The following is a 22,822-nucleotide window of genomic DNA, read 5'->3' as shown; positions in this document are numbered from 1 at the left end:
GGGAAAGCCCGGGCGCCCCCAGCCTTGACTTCATAATAAAGCTCCCTAAAGGCTAGGGCTCCCCCGCGCGTTCCAGCGCCCGGCACCTGCCGGTTTCTCCCACCCATCCTCGCTGGGGGACTCAGGGTGCGCGGACAGCCCCGGAGCGTGCGTGGCCCCGTGGTCAAGTGCAGCACTCCGGCGCCCAGGGCACGGCGCTCCTGGGGAGGGGAGCGGGACATCCCCGAAGGCCGCCTCGCGGGAGGCGGGGAAGCTGCCGGGTGCACTGGGAGGGCGGGGAGCCCGCGAGAGGAGGCGGGCTGGGGGAGTGGGGCGGGCGGCGGGGAGGGAGCAGGAGCCAAGCAAGAAAGTAGCAGAAAGTGAGGCTGGCAGGCGGCGGCAGAGGCAGGAAGTCTGTGCCGGAGAGCAGTAGAAATTAGAGCCAGGGAGGGACCGCGGCGGCAGCAGCCAAGGCGAAAGAGGAAACTGCCGAAGAGGAAGCTCTGCCGCAGCCGGAGCCTCCCTGCGCTCCGCATCCTCCGGCTCTGCATCCCCGCGCCCGGCATTCCCCTGCGTTCGCGCCGCGCCCCCGGCGCCCCCCTCCCCAGCACACCCCCGGCTGCCCCATCGCGCTAGTCTGCCATGGCCCGGGAGAACGGCGAGAGCAGCTCCTCCTGGAAAAAGCAAGCGGAAGACATAAAGAAGATCTTCGAGTTCAAGGAGACCCTCGGAACGTAAGTGGGTGCTGGGGACCAGAGGGTGGAAGTGGCATCTGTGGCGGCAGCTTTGCATCGGTGGCTCCTGCTGCTGCCGCCCGCCACCACCACCGCCGCAGAAATTGACTGGTCGCAGCGTCCTCATTGTCCCAGGTCCGCGCTTGCGGAGACCCTCCGCGAGTCTACCGCGTGGGTCTGTGCCCACGGGTGACACCTCTCCTGGGCGGGGGAGGGGAGCGCTGGGCGTGCAGAGAGCAGCCCACGCGGGCGGGCGACTTTCTATTTCCCTTGCCACCACCGCCTTCCACCGATTTTCTCCCCACGCGTGACTGTGGGCTGAGTATGGTGGATCTCGTTGGTCGCTGGCTGTGTGCACTTACTCACTGTATTATGGACGCACTGGGTTGACGAAAGTGGTCACGAGGAAATTAAGCCTTTGGTCCTGTCCTTACATCATATAATCCTATGGAATTGACATATGCATGTACTAGAGGTAGGCAAGACTTTGGATGGCCTCAGGATGATGGGAGGGAAGAATTTCGCAGTATTCAGAGTGACTTGTGGGCAGAGCCTCATTTGAATGTATATTTCACATAGGGTCAGCGGCACGCAGTCTGGGTGGGAGGAGGGTTAGTGAATCTTAAGAGGCACTTCTCCCTGCGGCTTCACGTAGTCTCATGCTTGATGGTTACATCTCAAGAAAGCAGAAATGATCAAAAGTGTGTGTCATCAGTGCTCGGAACATGTGCCTCTCAGCACAGCTGCAGTTCCCTTCCTGCGCATGAGTTGGTTTTGTTTTGTTTTGAAGCGCCTCAGATAGGTACGAGGGCTGTGAAAGAATTCAGCGCTGCCGAATGAGTCTGAAGTTCAAGTTAAACCTCCCTCCCACACCTGATCGGTCTCTGTTTTTGATCCATCCAGATACAGTCACACACGTGCTGCATGAAAGGAGCATTTTGCTGGGGTCCAGGAGGTGTTGATGACACGGGGGAAAAGAGGGGGGTGTTTCCCTGGCATATCTGTGTGGCTGGGTGCTTTTCTTTCCTTCCTTCTGTCGTTTCAGCCCTCTTATTTCTGCACTTGCTTTGCTTTTCCAGGACCCCATTTTCAAACCAGCTCTAAACTCAAGAGTTCCACAGCTAAACATTGCTAATGATTTCCCTTCGCCGTCCCCACCTGCCTGCAATGGGTCCCCCAGAGAGAAGTTGAAGGGTGGCATTCTCAGCTGTGCACCCGGATTCCTGGGACCAGTCTGTGCAGTGTGTGCTGAGCTCTAGAACAGGGTCACCCTGCCGCTGCTGCTGTGCACCACAGAAGACATGTCTGTGCACCGACTTAGTGTCTGTGGAAATAAAACGAGGGGGCTCTTGGCTTTTCAGTAAGGAGGGTTAGTCTATTAACTCCCAGTTAAGACGTTACTTCTGTTCCAAACTTTTCAAGATTGTCATTGAGGTTTGAGGTTGTGACTTCGAGATGCACAGTTAGCAGAAAAAAAAAACAGAAATGTACCTTTTGCTTGTCCATCAGGGACTTGGCATATGGTTACAGATGGGGGATTGGAGATTGCAGAACACCCTCTTGTGTGAACATATCCCCTATGTGTCTTTTACCTGCCTGCAGAAACCCATTGCCTGCAACCTCCAGGCAGGTGGATCCGATCTCCCTTCACTGACCACACTGGCAAAGCCCCAGGACTATGCTTGCACCTCTGCAGTGGTCAGGCTGCTGAGAGGGAGCCAGCTTTGGGCAGACTACACTGTGTAGCATGCTGTTTGGGTTCTCTAGAGTGGCTTCCATTTCTGGGAAGGACTGAACTGTGACTTCATGCTGACCTGAGCTCAGGCAGAACAGCTTCATGAACTTAAGTTGTGCTCCTGTGAGCTAGTTCTTTCCTAGGGTCCCTTCTGTTTGAAAATTATTCTTTGCAAAGAAACTCTCTAGTGTAATGCTTACAGGATACCTAGGGTGATACTGGAAATACAATGATCAAGATTTTTAAAAAATTGATTGACATAATAGTATTGGTAATTGTGGTGACATTCTTAAAATCATATTAAGCGCCAGACATTTATTCTAAGCTTCTTGGGTGTATTAATCCACTTTAACTCACACACTAAATTCATGACATAATTATTTAGTACTACCATAGTTTTCAGATGAGGAAACCAAAGCATGAGAGAGATTAAGCTAATGAGCTAGCTGCTAAGTGATGGAGAACTATTCAGAATGCTAGGCAGAAGAGGCCTGTGTGTGTGTGTGTGTGTGTGTGTGTGTGTGTGTGTGTGTGTGTGTGTTCAAGTGCCCATGGAGGCCAGAGGTTAATACTGGATGTCTCCTTTCCTTGCTTCTGCCTTACACTGAACCTGGGTTTATCCATTTGGCTAGAGTGAGTGGCCAATGATCTTTAGGGATCCAACTGTACTGGGATTACAGTTGAGGGTGGCCATGCCCAGCTTTTATGTGGCTATGGGAATGCAAATTCAGATCTTCATGTTTGTGTGGCATGACTCTTTCCTTACTGAGACATCTTTCTAGTTCCAGAACAACTCTCTATGATCCTCAGTGCTGTTCAGCTACTAATAGCCTAAAAAAATGATAATTTAACCTGAGAGTAGGGGTTCAACCTGTAGCTGAGTGGTAGTGTTTACCGACCATGTGTGAGACCTGGGTTACATCCTAGGACTACAAATAATTATAAAAAGGGCTTTAGTATGTGGAAATCCAATTTTAATAAGGATACACATAAGAGAGTATTATGAATAACCTCTTATCTATATGCAAGAATTTCAAAGTCTTATCAGCATTGTATCATCTCCCTGAACTTGCTAGAAGTGGGTCCTAGTTGAGGATGTCTGGCTCAACGTGGGCCGAGGCTAGTGACCTTGGCCTGAGACTCACTGTAAGTTACTTTCTGTCCCTTCAGTTTGGGCTTTACATCTGGACTTTTATTTATAGTGAAAGTCTAGTAGCAATCAGAGGTGTAGATAAAATAATTGAAGAATTGAAGTCTATGCCCAAAGATCTGTATAACTCCAGCCACACTGTTCCCCACACTTTCACCAAACAGCTTCAAGACCCTAAGGCAGGAAAGCCCTGCCAGAAACTGGTCAAAATACTTTTGAAATAAAACATTGTAAAAACAAACAAACAAAACAGAGCTGGAGGAGGATTCAGTAGCCAGGCTTTGTAATCTTGTATTTGCCAGTCTAATCCGATATCTCCCTTATAGGCTAGAAGGTGTAATGTAAGAAACTGAGAGTCAAGGCCTTGTGTCAGTGTGATTAGAGGGTCCTTGCTGAGTAGGGGGCCCAGGGAGTGATGACTGGATCAGGAGAATTAAAGAGGAGATTGAGGGAGGGGAGAGGGACAGGCTCTCGTGCAGATATGTCTAATGCACCTTCAAGTCAGGCCCCAAGAAATGCTTTCAACCTCTAAGCTTCACTTTAGGCTCCTGCAAAGGGGGATCCCAGAACCTAACCATATCTCTGAGTGAGGTGGTGAGACTTAATTACTGTTTATTAATCAACAACATGTTTTCAGATCCTTGGCACACAGTGAGAGCAAATAAATGTTGTGTAACAGCAAATTAGAGATGGTAAACATTTCTGTTGGTGCATTTGCTAGGCTGTTAGAGCCATCTCTGCTGGAGGGTGTGTGTGTGTGTGTGTGTGTGTGTGTGTGTATGTGTGTACATGCATCTATGTGCAGATTCATGCATATGTGTACATCACATGCAGGTGTGTTGGTAGGCTAGAGAACAGTATTGACTGTTTTTCCTCAGGCCACATCACTGTTTTTTTTGTTTTTTATTCCTCCCCCCCAGACAAGGTCTCCCACTGGCCTGGAACTCACTAAGAAGGCTAGGTTGACTGGACAGCAAGCCCTAGGAACCAGCCTGTGGCCTGACTCTGCTTTTCCAGCTGATTTTCAAGAGCATGCTACCATGCCTAACATTTTTTTTTTGTTATTTCTAAAATCTTAAAGACGTGGCTACTGGGGATGGAACTCACACACTCGTGTTTGCAAGGCAAACACTTTACTGACTGAGTTATCTCCCCAGCCACAGAGATGTCCTTAAGTACCTTCTCATAAAACAGAGGCTTAACATCCACCATTCAGAGAAGAATGTAGAAAGTTTTCAGATGCCCGGCAACTCGATATTCTGTGGTTCTCTTGTGCCTGGAAGGCATTTTCAATAGTTCCTTGGGTGACTGGCGAGGTGCTGATACAGGTTAGTGAGCACATATGTTTGCCGGCATATAGTGGATAGAGGTCCACCTTGGACCCTGTTTTTTTGAGACAGGGCTTTTCATCGGCTTAGAATTCACCTATTCCTAGGTTAGCTGGCTAGGGAGCCCAGATTTCTGCCTGTCTCTACCTCTCCAGTGCTGGGTTATGAGCACCATAAGGTTCAGCTTTTACACGAGTGCTGGGATTGAACTCAGGTCCTCATGCTGGTGTAACAAATGCTGTTACCAACCAAGCGGTCTCCCCACACCCATGGAGGGACATTTTTATGGACATTCAAGCAGAGGAAGAAACAGTCCATGACAGCTGCTTACCCCGAATAGAGGGAGTAGCAATGGGTTTTTTCATTACCTAAGTACCCATTGTGGGCTGCTTTAGGAGGAGAATAAATGGATATTTCTGTGGGGCAGGAACCATCTTTCCCGCCCATCTCATCCTTACACTGCTGAAATTGCTCAATAGGCACACCCGTTGAGGACAAAAGTGATTGATTTGTCTGCAACCCTAGATGGGAAATAGATTTGCCTTTTCTTTTGGTGGTGGGGTGTCTGTGTGTATAAGGAATTCAAAACTGCCTGGGGTTGTTTGCATATTTGCACTTCTGGATATGCTGTGGATTCTAAGATCAGTCAGATTTCTAGCATCTGTGACGATCATTTGAAAGGTTAGAAAGAAAAGGGGGAATGTGAAACTTGGGTTTCTCTGGGAGGCTAACCCAGCTGCAGTATTTGCTGTTAGTTTGGATTTCTCCATTTGTTTGGAGGCATGCTAAATATTCAGTGTATACATCTAAGATTATCCCTGGAATACCGGCTACATTCTATGCAAATTGAAAAGAGATGAAGATGTCAAGCTGTGACGGTTCCGGTCCAGCTAAGGCTGGAAGGGAACTGAGAGGGGAGTGGGAGGGCTGAAGATGTGATATATGGGCTTGGGTCACTTTAGCTTTTGCTCCAAATTGGAGGGGCTTGAGCAGAGGAGTGATACTTGGCTTTGCTGTGGTAGGGACTGACTGTCGGGTTCAAGGGCAGAAGTGGGGAGGCCAGTTAGGAGCCTTCTCCTATGCTCTGGGTGAGTGGAAATGGTGCTGCAGTATGGGGAAGTTAGATGTGGGTTGCAAACTGCTGTTCTTATGCATGAGCTTAGTGGGATCTGGGAGGTGGAATTGTGGGCTAGAGCTTTTCCCCAGAGGAACTAATGAGGGCTGGGTCTCAAGTCTCAATCTGTGGTTTAAGCGTGCCAATGGAGTGCACAGTAATTATGCTAGGTTGGTGTCAGGAGGACACTCATGCACTCTCAGGGGAGAACATAAGGGTTAACTTGTTGAGCTTTCCTTTGGCTGGGTCTCCATAAATCCCTCTAATCTTTCCTTTCCTCAGATAAATCTCCTCAAATCCCCATCCAATCTCTCTCCTCCCTCTTTTCTTCTTCTCCCCTCTCCAAAGGCTTAGGTGATGGGTCAGTAGGGAATTGTCATAATTTATTGGTCAACTTGCCCAAGGGTGTCAGTTTCTTGGACCTCATGCCTGAGTTCTTACATCTCCAATTTCACAGGAATCAGCAGGGGACCCAAGGTCCCTTGGATTCACATTCCTTTAGTTAATGAAGGACTTTCTAGTAGGTGGCTAACACACTCATGGTAGCATAGTCAGCTGGCCAGGTTTCTTTTCTGACTCAATATGGCCAATTCAGTGCTTATGTAGTTAAAACAGGAGGACATGTGGACTCTGGGAAAGATGTCAACATTATTTTTTTCCTCAGTCCATGTCGGTTTTGCCCTTTTGGCTTTCTGTGGTGCTAGAAATCACTTCTTCCTTTGGCTGGCTTTTGATTAGATTCTATTTAATTTTTAAAAGAAGGTTTATTATGCAATGTATATACAATGCATACAAAGTTCACCATTCAACTCGAATCATACCAATAATAACCTCCAAATGCATGCCACAGGTCAAGTTCATTCTGTGGTAGACCACATTGATTCCATGACTTCTACTATCAGCTCTGTGCTATGATGCTGTGTGTTTGACCAGAACTAAAATAAATGAAGGGACCACCTACCATGCGTGTGTGTCCATACACCTACTTTAAGTGACAGAGCTTCTCACTAGGTTGGAACTCACTAGGTAGGCTAGATTGGCCAGCCAGTGAGTCCAAGGACCTGCCTGATTTCTGCTTCCCCAGAACTGGGATATGGTATACAAGTGCATACCATATCCATTTTTTAAATGTGGGTTCTGGGAACCCAACTCATGTCTAACACTTTACCAACTGAACTGTCTCTGCAGCTCTACAGAGATTCTGTTCTTGGTTGACACCAAATCCTGGGGACAAGTATGTATTTAAGAGAGTTTATTTGCTGAGCCTGGGTAGGGGAGGCAATAAAAGTGGAATAGAAAGTCACATCAGGGTAGCTGTTGGTAGCTCTGTGACACTAGGTGTTGACTTAATTTTTCTGGGTCAAGGTGGAGATAGAAGTTCCCTCCTCCTGGGTTGTGTAGGGTTCAATGACATCTAGACTGGAGCCTTCCAAAAGCTGGGCTGACCGCCTAAGGTCCATCCGTGCCAGGAGCAGCGGAGAAGAGCATGCTGGTATCTGTTGAAAATTGATTTTTGGACGCTCTTGTTGCAAATATGTAGAATGTGTATTTAACCTTTCAGAAAATTAACAACCACAGACAAGCTGTCATTCAGTTAGGGCAGAACACTAGTTGATTGTTCTTCAAGGAACATTGAACAGCTATGAACCTGAAGTTACATGGGAGTGAATGCAAGTTCTGTTGGGCTCCATTGCTTCCTGGCTGTGTGGGTTTTGGTCTTACATTACCATTCTGAGCCCTGTGGCTTCCTCCATAAAACCAGGTACTAAGAGGGCCTAGGTTGAAGGTGACAATGAAGATGAAATGAAGAGTGTGTGGGAACCACCAAGAGTAAGTAGTACGTGATTTCAGGCTCAGTGAAGGCTAGCTGCTCATTCGTCCCTGCTCCACAGATGCTGTTTGCACAGATTTGGAGGCTGCACGGGACCATTAGCAGTCGTTGCCAGCAGGAGGTGATTAAACCATATAGAGCTAGCATTAACTGAGGGCTCAGCCTGAAAGCATTCTCCAGGCCAGCTTGTGAGCTGGAGTGACCTAGTTTGCTACATCCTTTCCTCTGGCTGGCTAACCAGATTTGCCTCTTTGCCTCTCTTCCTGCTTCCTGGGCTGAGTTTGAAAACTCAGTCTACATCAGCTGGTGGAGGAGTCTTCTCCTCAAAGATGCCCACCTGCCCTCGTGCTGCCATGGCTCTTCTTCAGCGTTGATATGCTCCTCCTTCGGGGAAGTTGTTTGCTTCTGCCATGTTTCTTACTGCAGGTAACACATATGCGCATGTGTACAAAGCTATAAACCCTCTTTCTTATTTTTATTTTTTGCAGTGTTGCAAATGAAACCCAAGGTCTCGTGCATGCTTCTCAACTCCTCTATCACTGAGCTATACTCCTAACTCTGAGAATAGTATTTTAATTTGATGACTGAAGCCACTTAACTTAAAACATCATTTCAGCAGAGTTGTGTAGTTTATACTCTTCGGGGCTGGAGAAATAGTTCAAATGGGAGTACCTTAGCTTGATCCCCCAGAACCCACCAAGTGTCTGGGTGTGAAGGCACATGCATGTAATCCTTGTATTGGGGAGGCTCACACAGGTGCCTTCCTGGGGCATGCTGGTATTTTGGCTGGCCTAGTTCACTTGATGATTTCCAGGTCAGTGAGAGGCCCTGTCTCACAAACAAGGTGGATAGTACCTAAGGAATGACACCTGAGGGTGTCCTTTGGCCTCAACACATGCTCCTACATGTTCACATCTACCCCCACACACATGTGCACCTGCACACACACAAACATTCATGTGTAGGCATGCCCAGTATCTTACTTCCTTCCCCCTGCTGATGTGAAAAAATATTCCGACAAAACAACTCAAAGGAGAAAAGGTTGGTTTCACCCTTCAGTTCAGTGGTGCAGTGCATGATGGCAGGGGAGTCAAAAGCATCACACACTGGAAGCAGCTGGTCACAATCACATCCACAAGCAGGAAGCAGAGAACAATAAATGCACGCTGCCACTCTGTTCCTTTCCTCCATTTATGAAGTTCAGGGAGTGGTGCTGCTCACAGTAGGCAGATCTTCCCAACCAATTAATGCAGGCAAGGTGATTCTAGATTCTGTCAAGTTGATGGTTAACACTAACATCACACACAGGCACAGATGGAATCTCTGATACTACTAGGCCTTGCAAATGTTCTGCCACTGAGCTAGTCCTCAGGTCGTTGGATAGTTTAAAATCCCTACATACTGCCTTTATTTTAGTGGGTTTTGCTATGGCACGATGCACATATATACACCACAGAAGCACAGGGAAGAATTTGTTAGAAGCTGTCCTTGTTGGGTTTTGAGATGGGGAGAAGATCTCAAAAGCTCTGGATTTCTCAGGTCACAGGCTCTAACGCTTGGGAGCTGGGTTCCAAACAAGGCATTGTTATTGTTATTGTAGCCTTTGTTTATGGTCAATGTTTTATGCCACAATCTGCTGGGAACGCAACTGTTCATGCTCTACCTGTTGAGAGGACGTCTCTCTGTCTCCCACGAGCTCACCTCAGATCACTGGAATCGGTTTTGCAATGAGTTGGATTTAGCATAATAGATGGAATCCCAAATGCATCATATTAAATAAAGCCTTGGGCAGCCCCTGAAAGAGGAAGTTGCTGCTTAATGAGTCCCTTGCTGTAGACCACATTAACAGGCACAAAAGCACCAAGGACCATGAAGTTTTGCTTGTGAGTCTGTTTTAAGATTTCATTCTAAGATTTCATGGTTGTTTTCTGAGGCATGTTTCTTCTAGGAAGTGAAATCTTACAAGGTAATTAGGGTCCTGCTCAGGTTTAGAGAGAGCCCGGGAAACCATGAGATGAGCACAAGGGACTTGGTGCTTAGTAAAGATGAAAAAAGTGTTGGCTTTATGTGGCCTTTTGGGCCCCTCTTACAACTCGGATGTAATAACAAGACTTCACATTTGTTTCCTGCTCTTTTTGTTTCAACAACTGTGGTTAAACGTGTAACTTAAAACTCAACTATTGTAGCCATTTCAAACTGTATAGTTCACATTTAGAACACTTGTGTTGGGCAAGCACCACCACCCATCTGTAGAAGTTCTTACTCTCCCAAACTGAACCTCTGTACTCATTAACCAATGCCTTCCTCTTCCTCTTCCCAGGTCAATCACCATTCCACTTTCTATCGCTCTGGACTTGTGGCCTTGTGTGTTTAAGTCCATTTTACCTAGAATGTTTTCCAGTTTGCCTGAGCTGTAGCAGACATTGTGATTCTCAAACTTGTAAAGTGTTCATATCTCACTGTATGAATATACTGCATTTTTGCTTATTTCTTCATCATTAGACCTATACTCTACTTCTTGGCAACTCTGAATAATGCTTCTGTCAACCTGGATATGCAAATCTCTCCTCAAGATCCTGTGTTCAAATCTTTTGGGCACATATACAGAAATGTCAGATCGTATGATAGATAGGTCCAATCTACCCCCCCCCACACACACATTTTATAGGGGAGGTTCTCATTTAGCTCAGGCTGGTCTTGATGTCTCCAGGTAGCCAGGAATAACCTTGAACGTCTTGTTTTTTCACCTCCCAAGTGTTAGTATTACAGGTGCAAGCTACCATGGCATGTCTAGTTTCCATGCTTCATATTAGTTTTATTTCTTCAGTCCTGGGGATTGAACATAGGTTCTCATGCATGAGAGATACTAGGTAAACACCATGCTTAATTTCGATTAAATTATTTGTGTGCTTTGCCTGGATATGGAACATGCACACGTGTGTGCACATACTCACCCATACATATGCCTGAAGAGGCTGCAGCAGGATGTTGGTGTCTTCCTGTCACTCTCAGTTTTATTGCCTTGAGACAGGATTTCTCACTGAACAGGAAATTTACTGATGTTTTTGGCTAGTCTGGCTGGCCAGTGAGCTCTCTGGATCTGCCTGTCTCTGTCCCCAAGTGCTGGTGTTACAACCATGCCCAGCCATGGCTGGCTTTTCATGTGAATGCCGGGGATTCAAACTCAGGTCCTCATTTTTGCAGAGTAAGCATTTTCCCCTGTTGGCCCATGATTCTGTTTTGAGGTACTGCCATACCATTCTCCTTGTTTCACAGTGTGCAAAGTAGCTTTTATAGCTCTGCTTCCTTCTGATTCTTCAAATAGCTAAGATAAGAAACCCAAAAGCCAGAGGTGCTAGATGACCCAGGTTAAAATGCCGTTGAGTGGTGAGGAGACTTCTGGCTCCTGGTTCTGAACTTTTCTTCCCATCTCATGATGCTAACAAAGCTCCTTGCTAGAGCTGGTGCACAGAGGAGGTGCTGGCCGTAAAGAAGGAGACCAAGCCATCACCCTTTGGTGAAAATTTGTGGCAGGACAGCAGAGTGCATCAGAAGCTGCTGGTGGGGAGGGATGGCTGGTTTTAGCCCTTGCTGAGAACTCCCATCTGGGTCCATTTCATGCTATTCATGGTTTAGTAACCTACTGGCAAGACCCCTGAGCAGAGTTCTCCTTGGACAAATGTCAGGGGATGTAGAGGACAGGAACGAGACCTTTCTGCCTTGCTTTGTCAGTCAGGAACCAGAATCTTGATCTCACCCTCTATGTGGCTTGATTATGTGTGAATCATATGCTCATATTACAGATGTTTTGTAAGTCCCAAATGAGTCAAGCCAGGTGTGCAGCAGAGTATTCAGGGAGATCTGTGTCACCCAGAAGGTGTTAGTCTATTATGCAGATTATAGCTTTGTGAATGAGCTTTTCCCAGGTGTGTTAGCAGCAGGCTCACCTTTGAAAGACAGCTATCATCTGTAGATGGAGTTTCTGTTCCACCTGGCTCCACTGGCCTTCAGCCCCAAGTAAATGCAGAGACTTATATTATTAATTATAACCTGTTTGGCCAATGGCTCAGGCTTCTTACTGGCTAGCTCTCTCTTAATTATTAACCCATAACTATTAATCAGTGTATTTCTACATGGTCTTATCTTACTGGAGAATGCTCCTGCATGTTACTCATTTGGTCTCTTGGCCCCTCAGCAGCTACATGGTGTCTCTCTGGTGGTTCACTTCTGTGTTCTCTCCCCAGAATTCTCCTCGTCTCCTAGCCCTGCCTATACTTCCTGCCTCACTACTGGCCAATCAGTGTTTTATTCATCAGCCAATAAAAGAAACATATATAAAGAAGGACATCCCTTATCAATCATCTTTTGGGCAGGTCTTCCATAGAAATTAGTCATATGGTGACCTTGAATCTTCTCCCAAGATTTCTTAGTAGATTCCATCTGGCCCTACCTAGGTGATTATTGTTATAATAATAATAATTGTTATTATTATTATTTTCAGTCTCAGCTTTTAAGTGATTGACACCTTAAGAGAAACCTTTAAAAAGAAATTATAAAAACAAATATTATTTAGTGAAAGAATTTGAAAAACATGGAAGGGTATTGTCTTGGTCCATTTTCTGTAGCTGTAACTAGAAACTATAGACTATTTTATAAAGAAAAATGGTTTACTTGGTCCATTATAGAAAGTCTCAAAGTAGCACAGGTCTCTCTGTCTCTCTGTCTCTGTCTCTCTCTCTCTCTGTCTCTCTCTCTCTCTCTTGCTCTCTCTTCTATAGAAAGCCACTATTGAAATTATAGAAGACCCACTCCCATGATCTTACTCAACCCTGATGACTTCCCACAGGTCTCACACAGACCCGACCTCTAAATGCCGTTAGCGGATAGCTTGTGTGCATTCAGTTTCTGCAAGGAGTTCTGGGGTCATACCTAACAGCAGGTAAAAAGAAGTGACTGGATGGCTGGATGAACCCTGGGCACTCAGTTCCTCCAGGGATGGCTGCCTCGGGAGTTGTTAATGGAGGTAGTCTCTTGGTTGTTGTAGGGTGGTGAATATTTACTGACTGGTGATATTGTTGATACTTTGTCATTCTACCAGCAGCTGTTGGTTGGGCCACTATGCACAGGTTTGCTTTGGGCTCTGGATGTGGTAGTGGCAGTCTTGGTTGGATGCCACAGATGACTGACTGTGTGAAGTGTATCAGTGTTTTGTGCTAGCTTCATGGTTGTGGTGATAGTATTCCTTGATTTACTGTCATGGTCACCTCTTCTGCTCTCATCACCACTTGTAAACATGTCTCCAGACTCAGCAGTGTGACAGAACCTGGTGCCAAGATGAGATCCTGCTTAACTGGCTTGTAGAGAGCTAATAATATACCTGAGAAAAAGGAGATAAACAATAGTTTGCCCAAGTGTGGCTGACTGTCCCTGATAGGGTGAGATATGGGAACTTGGCTTCTCAGATGTTTCATGACAGGTGACACAAAATAAATACCATTTCACACACAGCCCCTTCTTTTGACAAAGTGCAAATACCTGATACCTTTAAGCTCACTTCTTTGCTACATTTTTTCCCCTTTGAAATAGGGTTTCACATAGCTCAGGGTGGCCTCAAATTTGCTATGTATTCATAGATAGTTCTCAACTTCTGATCTTCCTGTATCACCTTCCAAGTGCTGGGATTATATGCATGAACCACAATGAGCTTATATGACACTGAAAATTGAAGCCAGGGTCTCCTGCATGCTAGGAAGGCACTATATCACCAGTCTCTAGAGTTTGGACCAAATTCTAGTTGTTTACCAAATTCTCCTGTGTTAAAGGCTTTTTCTACCTTGATACTGTTGCAATGTGAAGGAACTTTCAAAAGGGGATGCAATGAGAGGTCTTTGGGAATGGATGATGGGACTCCAGGTTCTGCATCTCCTTCCCTCTTAGGTCCGAGGCACCAGGTGAGCATCTGCTCCCTGATCTGTTCCATTTTGATGTGCTGTTTTACAACAGGTCTACAAGCAATAAGGCTATCAACCCGGCACTGCCCAAACTGTGAGCCCAAGGAGACTCCTTCTCTTCATCTCTGGTGTTTGTTATAGAGACAGAAGCTGACTGATACATTCCCTTGAGAATATTTTCAGAGTCATCCCATCTTGCACTTAGATGCTGGTGACTTTCTTATTGCATGGAGAGCAGGTGGCCCAGCAGTCTTCTTATACAGGCTGTGAAACCAGGAGCTTTGAGAGTAAGTGACCTGTCCACGATCTCATGTTGAAGCCTGACAATATCCAGGCCACTAGCTCTTTGACTGAGGTTTTCCCCTTCATGTCATGTAGAAGTAGACAGTGAACATTGTGAAGCACTGGTCCCAGCTCTGGTGCAGCCGTGGTTCCTAAAGAACATGTTGCTTTGTGGGCTTTGCCTGCCTTGGTCATTATTTTCACACGTCTGTGGCCGTGTGATTCACTTTGTAGGTGTGAATTATTCTGAGGCTGTGATGGACTACTCAGAAATGCAGCGCTGAGTGGCTAGTACTTCAGTCCCCTCAGCCTGGTTCCCTCCCAATGTGCTGTGGCGTGGATCACAGGCTATATGTCCCCAAGTCAGTGGGGCAGTCAGATCTGAAGGTAGGGTATATGGGTCCCTCTACTCTTGTGCTGAGGTGGGCAAACATGTTCCCACGTCCACAGGGAGCAGGTCTTACCCAGGGACAGAATTTAGCTCAGATGGAATACCAGTGTGCTTAGTAAAGGCTTGAAGGCTTGTTGGGAAAATGAATGAATGAGTGGAAGAAAGTCAACATTGCCTTTGGTTAGATCAATGGCACTCCAGTTCCAGTGGTGCCAATTAGAGCTATGAGGCCTTGGCTGAGTTACAGCAACCAAGTAGCTTTTTACATTAATTTAAAAATTTCTTTGTCTTAAATTTTTTATTACATTTATTTGTGGGTCTGGGTGTGGGGGACGCATGCATGCCACCGTGTGGAGGTCAGAGGTCAACTTTCAGGAACTGCTTATCTCATTCCGTGTTGTGGGTCACAGGGATCAAACTCAGGCTGTCCTGCTTGGCAGTGGGCACCTTTGCCCACTGAGCTATTTCACTGTCCTCTGCTCCTCTGCCTTTTTTGAGACAAGGTCTCATGTAGCTCAGGGTGACCTTAAACTTAATTTGTAGCTCAGAATGACCTGAACTCTCCATCCTCCTCTATCTCCCTAACACTGAGTTTACAGGCATGTGCCACCATGCCCAGATGAAGATAACAGCTTGTCTTTCCAGCTTATGGTGAGGATCTTATCATAAACAATTTTTGAGGGATGTAGGCTTGCTCCATGCTCTGGGTGCAAAAAGAAGGGCACAAACAGACGAGTTTTTGGCAGGCAGATGTTAGCTTCCATCACATGATTACTTTTAGTGGAAAGACTTTGATCTGGTGCCTTCAGGAATACTGGTAGAAATTCATCCCTGGGTCCTACAGCATGCTTTCAAGAATAAGAAGCTAAGCCTTAAAGATCTCTTGGTTATTTTTCTTGTTCCTGACACAAAACACCTGACAGAAGCAACTTAGTGGAGGAAGGGTTGTTTTAACTTATAGTCCATCATGATGGGGAAGCCACGGCAGCAGATACATAAGGCAGCCAGCTGGTCCACAGTTAGGAGAGAGGATGGGGGGAGTGCTGCTGGCTGGTGTTCAGCTCTTGTTTTCCTTTTCATGAAGTCTAAGTCCTAGTCCTTGGAATGGTGCCACACACAGTTGGGGTGTGTCTTCCCACCTCACTTAACCCAGTCTGTAAAAATCTCTAACAGACATGCCTAGAGGTTGGTCTCTAGTTGATTCTGCATCCTACCAGGGTGACAATCAATGTTAATCATCACAGTAGTCTTTAAGAGATCATTGTAAAAGTGTTTGTTTTGTTGGATTGAGTTTAGAGGAAGAGATATGGAAATATAAGAGATACTGAGAAAGAGATATTGAAGTATCACAAGGTGTTGGCCTAGAATTAAGAGGTGGTGGTCATGTGGATTATGGCAAGGAGGCAGTTGGATAGTCATGATGGAAGCATCCAATCAGTCATTCACTCATCAGTTTTTGAGTGTCTCTGTGGTGAGCAATGCTGGAAGAATCTTGCATGTTATCTCTGTGGCCTGTGATGGCTGTACTCTGTCATCACAATGGCCTATGAAGAATATGTTGGGTTCCATTTGAGAGCATCAGTCTTATCAGTCCTATGGCTGCCCTCAGTTTCTCAGATAGTTCAGGTGCAAAAAGGACACAATCACTCCCTGGTCCTTTCCCTTGATTTCTGTGGCTACGAACAGCATCTTGTGGTCTCCCTTCAATCTTATGATAGTTCCTTCAAACGTAGACTTGTACTATCAAGGATCAGTTGTCATATATGTGTTATGTGTTTGTTCATATGTGTTGTACACATGTTTGCATGGATGCAGAGGGCAAAAATCAATTCTAGGTGTTGTTCCTTGGAAGCTGTCCACATAGATATTTTTTGTTGTTGCTTGTTTTGAGGCAGGGTCTCTTATTAACCTAGAGCTGTCCAGATATGCTACGCTTGGCTAGCTAGTAAGTCTTAGGAATGCTCTTGTCTCCACCTACCCAGCAGTACCACCATGGCCAGTTTTCTCCTTTTTTTCCAAGTGTGTTTTTGGGGATTGAACACAGACCCTCTTGCTTGAAGGCAGTCACTATCAACTGAGCTGTCTTCTCAGCCCAACAAATCCGACTTCTCTCCTTCTTTCTCCCTCCCTCCCTCCCTGGAATTGACCCCAGATCTTGTGCATTCCTATCAGATGCTCTGACACAGAGCTCTGTGCCCCCCAGCAGTTGTTCTAATCTTTTGTACAGTTGTTCCCTGATGCCACCCGAAGCCCTTTGGACTCAGAGACCTGTTCTTGCACTCAGCCTCTATATTTTCCCCAAATACCTAGCATACTGAGTAATGGGTCACCTTAAAAAACTCCTGGGCAGTGCTAGTGCCTCTGTGGTCACTGAGGCAGCTGCTCTGCTAAATGTTTTCATTACTGATAAGCCCTTAAGAATGCTCTCTCATATTTTCTCCTCCAGGTTTCTTCTTTAAATCATCGCTGTTTTCCACGTGTGGGTTACTCACCATCCGTCCAGATTAGCCAGCGTGAAGTTTTAATCCATAGGCTTTGCCTTACTTCCCTGCTAGTTTGTTTTCAGGCCCTTCAACTGAATGAGGAAGAAGATGAATTGTAGGAAAAATAACCTGAAGATGTATGCTAGGGCATCAAAACAGCTCTTAGCTCCATAGTGTGGAAGGAAAATATGAATGATGAATGACCATGAATGGTCCCACCTTCTATTAATTGGGCAACCAAGGTTGGCTGTGTCTATGGGCATCCCACTGATTTTCTGTTGCTTTTCCTGCCTAGCATTCTCCCATCCTTTCCAGTGTGGCTTCTTGTGGTTTTGAGATTTTCCCCAGAAACAATGTGTACTTGACCTTTTCTTTTGGTCATATATATATATATATATATATATATATATATATATATATATACCTGCATATATATACATGCAGGTATATGTGCAGATGTGCATACATATATGTGTATGTGTAGTATGGATGCCAAAGGTCAATCTTGTTTGTTGAGACAGTGTCTCTCACTGTGACCTGGGACTATAAGACTAAGCTGGTTGGCTGTGAACCCCAGAATCCATCTGTCCCCGCCTCCCCAGTGCTAGGAGTACAAGTGTGTGTCACCACACCCATCTTTTTAATGCAGGTTCTGGGAATCAGACTCAGGTCCTCACTGTGTGTGGCAAACGCTTTGATGATTGAGTTATCTCCACAGCCCTGGCTTTTTCATTGTTTTCTCCTAATAAACTGAGCACTTGGACAATTTTATGATTGTATTCTGTTTTGCATACCGGCTTATCTAAAGCCAGAAGATGATGCTATGGTTTGCATTATTTTTCTTCAGAAAATGTGACATCTGTAGAAAGAGAAGCTTCTAGGCATTTGCAGTTAGTACTTCCTGACTTTTCGTCCCTCTCAATTTGACAGGCGCTTTGTCTCAATGTCCCAGATTCATTGACTCTGAGGTAAAAGTCCTGTCCTCAGTACCTTGGCCAAGCTTTCTGAGTAGAAAGAAACCCCACAGTTCTCCTTTGCCAACAGCTGTTTTTTGTGGTACTAGGTGTACTGAAGAGGTTGCAAGAACTGGTGTGGTGGGAGGGTGTGAGGATGGTATGATAAAGAGAAATGAGGTTTCCAGTATCTGAGTATCTTCTAGACACTGCTTCCCTGGACCCTTGACTTTGTGACAGGTCATTTATGATGGCACCACCCTGCAGATTAAATCTTGATTGACAGATGAGGAGAACTGACTGGCCTCAAGTCACATGATGGTTAAGTCCTCAGGAAAAATTCCAACTTAGATCTGTCTAAAGAAATTTCTAGAAGGCTGTGTTCAGCTCACAGCAAACTAGATAGGGCTGTGCATCTCCTCCAGGATGTGTCCTATAGACTCCCCCACTGGTTTGTTTCTGTAAGTTCCCTAGAGGAACCTTCCAGAGGCTCTGTGTAGATTCTTTGGTTCTGTTACTGTTGCAAGCTTAGAACTTTACCCTCCCCCTGGGCTTGCCCTAGAGCCCTGAGCTGTAAGATTTGCTCATCTCAATCTGCAGGTGAGTGTGCTAGGTCTGGAAACTAACCTGGTGTGTGCTTGTCAAAAACCCTGTGTTGAGGGAAGATATGGGCATTTTATGGGTCAAGAATACATTTTGTTACTGTTTAGCTGTTTCTATCCTGGCAAAATGAAGCAAGTTCTTTCACTGTCTGTCTGTCTGTCTGTCTGTCTGTCTGTCTGTCTGTCTGTCTGTCTGTACCCCCTCTGTATGTGCATGCAGGTAAATGTGTGTATATGCACAGGTTATTGAAGCTGGAGAACAACCTTAGCTGCTGCTCCTTGCTGATTTCCGCCTTTGTATTTTGAGACAAGATTCTCAATTTTTTTTGTATTTTGATTTTTGAGTTCATTGGCTTGGAACTCATCTAGTAGGGTGGCTAGTGTCATCTACCCAGCAGTGTGTACCTCCTGGGCTGGCAGTTTTGTGTGGGTTCTGGGAATTGAAGTCAGGATTTCTTGCATACAAGGCAAGTGCTGTACTGACTGGGTTATCTTGCAGGCAAAGAAAGTAATTTGTAACACATCCATAGAACAGAAAGTTCCAACTAATTTCCACACCAACAATGGCAACAGTAGCAGAAGCAGCAGCAGCAGCAGCAGCAGCAACAACAAAACCCTAAATAAAACTCAAGTACAGCCTTTTCTTAGAATCCCAGCAAGCAAAATGTAGTGGTTGCTGGAACTGGGACATGCATGTCATCTATAGCTTAGGTGTCCACTAACAAAGGGTTGCAGGAAATCAGTCATACATTCAGAAATGCAGAGAAGTCTGGTTGGTTTCTCAATGACTAAACATATCAGGACTACTCTGTCAGTCCCTTCCCCACCTATTTTTTATTCCAGACAGGGATTCTCTGTGTAGTCTTGGCTGTCCTGGAACATTGTAGACCAGGCTGGCCCCAAACTCACAGAGATCCACTTGCCTCTGCCTTCTGAGTACTGGGATTAAAGGTGTGTGCCACCACTCTCTGGCTAGTCCCTGTTCCTTTTGCATGACCTGTTATTTAGCTGGCCACTTATCTAAACTGATTATGACAGATAATTAAAAATTAACTTATTCTTTGACAATTTCATACATGTATTTAATAATTCTGCTTTTAACAGGCCCCTTAACCTTTTATCCTTACCAACTCACCCCCTCCTCCCACCAAATCTCCAATCCTTTCTTTCTTTCTTTCTTTCTTTCTTTCTTTCTTTCTTTCTTTCTTTCTTTCTTTCTTTCTTTCTTTCTCTCTGTCTCTCTCTCTGTCTCTCTCTGTCTCTCTCTCTGTCTCTCTCTCTGTCTCTCTCTCTCTCTCTCTTTCTTTTTTTGTGACCCACTGGATTTAATGAGAGCTGCTCACATGGACGTGGTGTGGAGCATGAGCAAATAAATCTCCAGTGACTACATCACTTCCTGTCCTCCAGCAGCCCTTGACTGTCCTGGGCTCCCGTGAATGGGTCTGGGTCCTGTGAACCACATCCCCATCAATGATTAAACGCTTAGTGGTTCTGTCTTGTGTTTGCCTCTCTAACAGCTACAATTGCTCTGAGTTCATGAGTACCATGCCCATATCACCAGCCTAGGGCAGTGTTTTATGGCCCCATCCTCATTGCTTGGCTTGTACATTCTTTCCAACTTCTTTTCCACAGTGATCGCTGAACCTTGAAGAGGGCGATATGGGAATCCAGGCTAAGGCGAAGCATTCACCAGTCATGTGTTCTCAATGCTTTGCCCGGCATGGATCTCAGCTTAACCAGCATTCATTGCAGAGAAGCTTCTCAGACCAGCCTGAGGGAAGCACACTAGTTTATGGGTGTAAACATAAATATTTAGCAGACTAGGACAGATATGTTTTGATGCCAAGCACATTACCCTCACACAAGGTATTTTATTTTATCCTATTTTCAAAATTCTTACTCTAAAGAAGTCTTTTCCTTTTCATATCACAATGTGTTATAAATGTTTCTCAAAATGCTATTAAATATGGTGCCTTTTTCTCAGGGCTCCTTAACTTTGAAGAATCATTATTATTGTGTATAAATGACTCATCATATATTATGTACCTCAAGCAGTTTTTTATATTCTCAATAATTGGAAAGCACCAGGAGAAAAGCAATAGGAAAATTTAAAATGTGGGGCATTCACTCTGTTAAGAAAGAGCTGCCAGCTTGGTAGGCAGTCACTCACTGTTTCTGTTTAGGATACGTTTTGATATCTGTTTCTCTAATGATTTGTGTGGAAGGTGACCTTTTCCTGTTGTCACAGGAACTTCTTAGCAATCAGAAGCAGTTTGAGCTGTATCTGACGTTGAGTTAACATCCAGAGGTATCAGAAGCCAGGCGGTTTAATATTCCGGTTTGATTCCAGTTTTGCCTGCAGTTCATCCAGAGCAAGTTTCCAGCAGGAGCAGCTGAGCTCACAGGTGCCTGCACCTTAGTCTTCTGGAGTCCAGTGTGACCTCTGAGGTTCTGGAAATACATCCCTCTGGTACAAGTTTCAGAGATGTTCCACCTACTCTGAACATCTCTGGCAGGCCCCACACAAAGGGCTTTATGCTAAATTTAGTGTCTTGAATGCTGTCTCTGACTTGAAATTCTTTGTGTGTGTGTGTGTGTGTGTGTGTGTGTGTGTGTGTGTGTGTAGGGGGGAGATTATGAACTTTTGTTTGTGTGTGCACATGTGCACACTTGTGTATATGTGTGCATGAAGGCAGAGGCTAACACGGGGTGTCTTTCTTGATTGTCATCTTAGACTTTTAGGACAAGATCTTTTGCTAAAGGTGGAGTTCCCTGATCATCAAAACTACCTCCCTTGTCTGCCTCCCTACTGCTGCAAGCATGAGTCACTGTGCCCAGCTTTTTATTGAATACTAGGGGTTGGAACTCAGGTCCTCAGGCTTCCTTATATGACAAATGCTTTACTCAATAAACCATCTTTCCGGCCCTTCCAACTTTAAATTATTAGTTTATTCTTGAATATAAATCTCCTCAATTTGTGTTTTGCATTGTACTTCCCAAATAACGAAGTGTAGGGCCTCATTACAGAGAGTGTAGGAATAGGGGTGTAAGTGACAGATGTGTCAGCATTTGGGGGAGACAGTTTTCAGTGAAGGTGAGATGGGAACCTAGTAAAGAGGCACCAGAGGACTGGGGACATGACTTGTTCAATAAAGTGAGGACTTGAGTTCAAGTTCCAGAGCTCACATTTGAAGAAAAGCACAAAAACTGGTTGTTGTGGTATGGGCATTAGTCCCAGCACCAGGAAGATGGAGAAAGGTGTCAGGCCAGCCGAGGTGGGTTGGCAAGCTATAGGCCAATGAGAAACTCTTGTCTCAAAAGATGGCTTCTGAGGAATGACACTATGGATGCTGACTTCTAGCCTCTATACACATGAGCTGACATATGTGTATACATATGTACACCTTCCCACAAGAGCATGTTTATATGTATATTTGCACACACACACACACACACACACACACCAGCATTTGGCATTTAGTGAGCATCCAGGAAGGGCTCTCTTGTTTGTTTAGGTCTGAATCCTGCAGAGCAATGAATTCAGTCCTATCCAAGCTTCCGGCGAAGGGGATCGATGATTCTAAATGGCAGAGCGGAGGTTCCTAGTGCTTCAAGGAATCTGTCACACGCAGCTTAGTTTTTAGAACAATCATTTAGTTTGACAACAGAAAGGAGGCCAAAGAAAGTCCTTTTGTGAAGCAGATGACATCATGTCACTTCTGCTTTCCATGTGATTGCTGTCCTTATAAAATAGAGTGACGTTCTGGGGAGAGGGGCAGATGCTGCCCAGTTAGTACATGCTTAAGAACATTTTTGAACTAATTTAAGACTCACATGCTTGGTCCTGATAAAATTAGCCAGATGCTCACTTCTCCATGTCTTTGGTTTAACAAATAGTCTCGGGTTCAGGTGATGTTTAAACCGAAGTACTTTCCTGTAGCCAAGGCATTTCATAAACCTCCTCCATTTTGATTTAGTTGAAAGCCTTCCTTTCCCCTTTAGACTTGGAAGTAAAAACGGAAGTAGAAGTGAAAAGAAGGACTGGGCTGGGCCTTGACAATAATAGCAAAAGAAGGTCATTTTTTTGTATGTACTGAACTCTGACAATAGGCCTGTACCTCATAAAGGCAAGGAAGGAATTAAGTGGCCCCCTTCCTAGTGTGGTCACAGCAGGGCAATTGGGTTAAGAAGGGGAGTCACTCAAAGAGATATCTTGGGTACTGTTTCTAAAGAAACAGAAGATGGAAAACTTTACATTTCACTGTATAGCCTGTAATGCGAGGCATTCC

The 22,822-nt window shown here is 45.3% G+C and overlaps 1 protein-coding gene across 3 annotated transcripts in view; it reads left to right on the top strand.

Moving 5' to 3' along the window:
- Positions 1 to 326: 326 nt before the first annotated feature.
- Positions 327 to 22,822, top strand: part of Camk1d (calcium/calmodulin dependent protein kinase ID) — a 414,097-nt gene continuing 391,601 nt past the window's right edge. For all 3 annotated transcript variants that reach the window (XM_040755520.1, XM_040755519.1, XM_040755522.1), the window contains exon 1: positions 327 to 713. In XM_040755520.1, the coding sequence (XP_040611454.1) occupies positions 622 to 713 (92 nt within the window). In that variant the 5' untranslated portion in view covers positions 327 to 621. The remainder of the gene's footprint in view (positions 714 to 22,822) is intronic.

The sequence above is a fragment of the Mesocricetus auratus genome, unplaced genomic scaffold (genome assembly GCF_017639785.1).
Source record: "Mesocricetus auratus isolate SY011 unplaced genomic scaffold, BCM_Maur_2.0 Super-Scaffold_100013, whole genome shotgun sequence".
Lineage (NCBI taxonomy): Eukaryota > Metazoa > Chordata > Mammalia > Rodentia > Cricetidae > Mesocricetus > Mesocricetus auratus.
The sequence above is the reverse complement of the archived record's forward strand: the minus strand, read 5'-3'. Positions and strand labels throughout refer to the sequence as shown.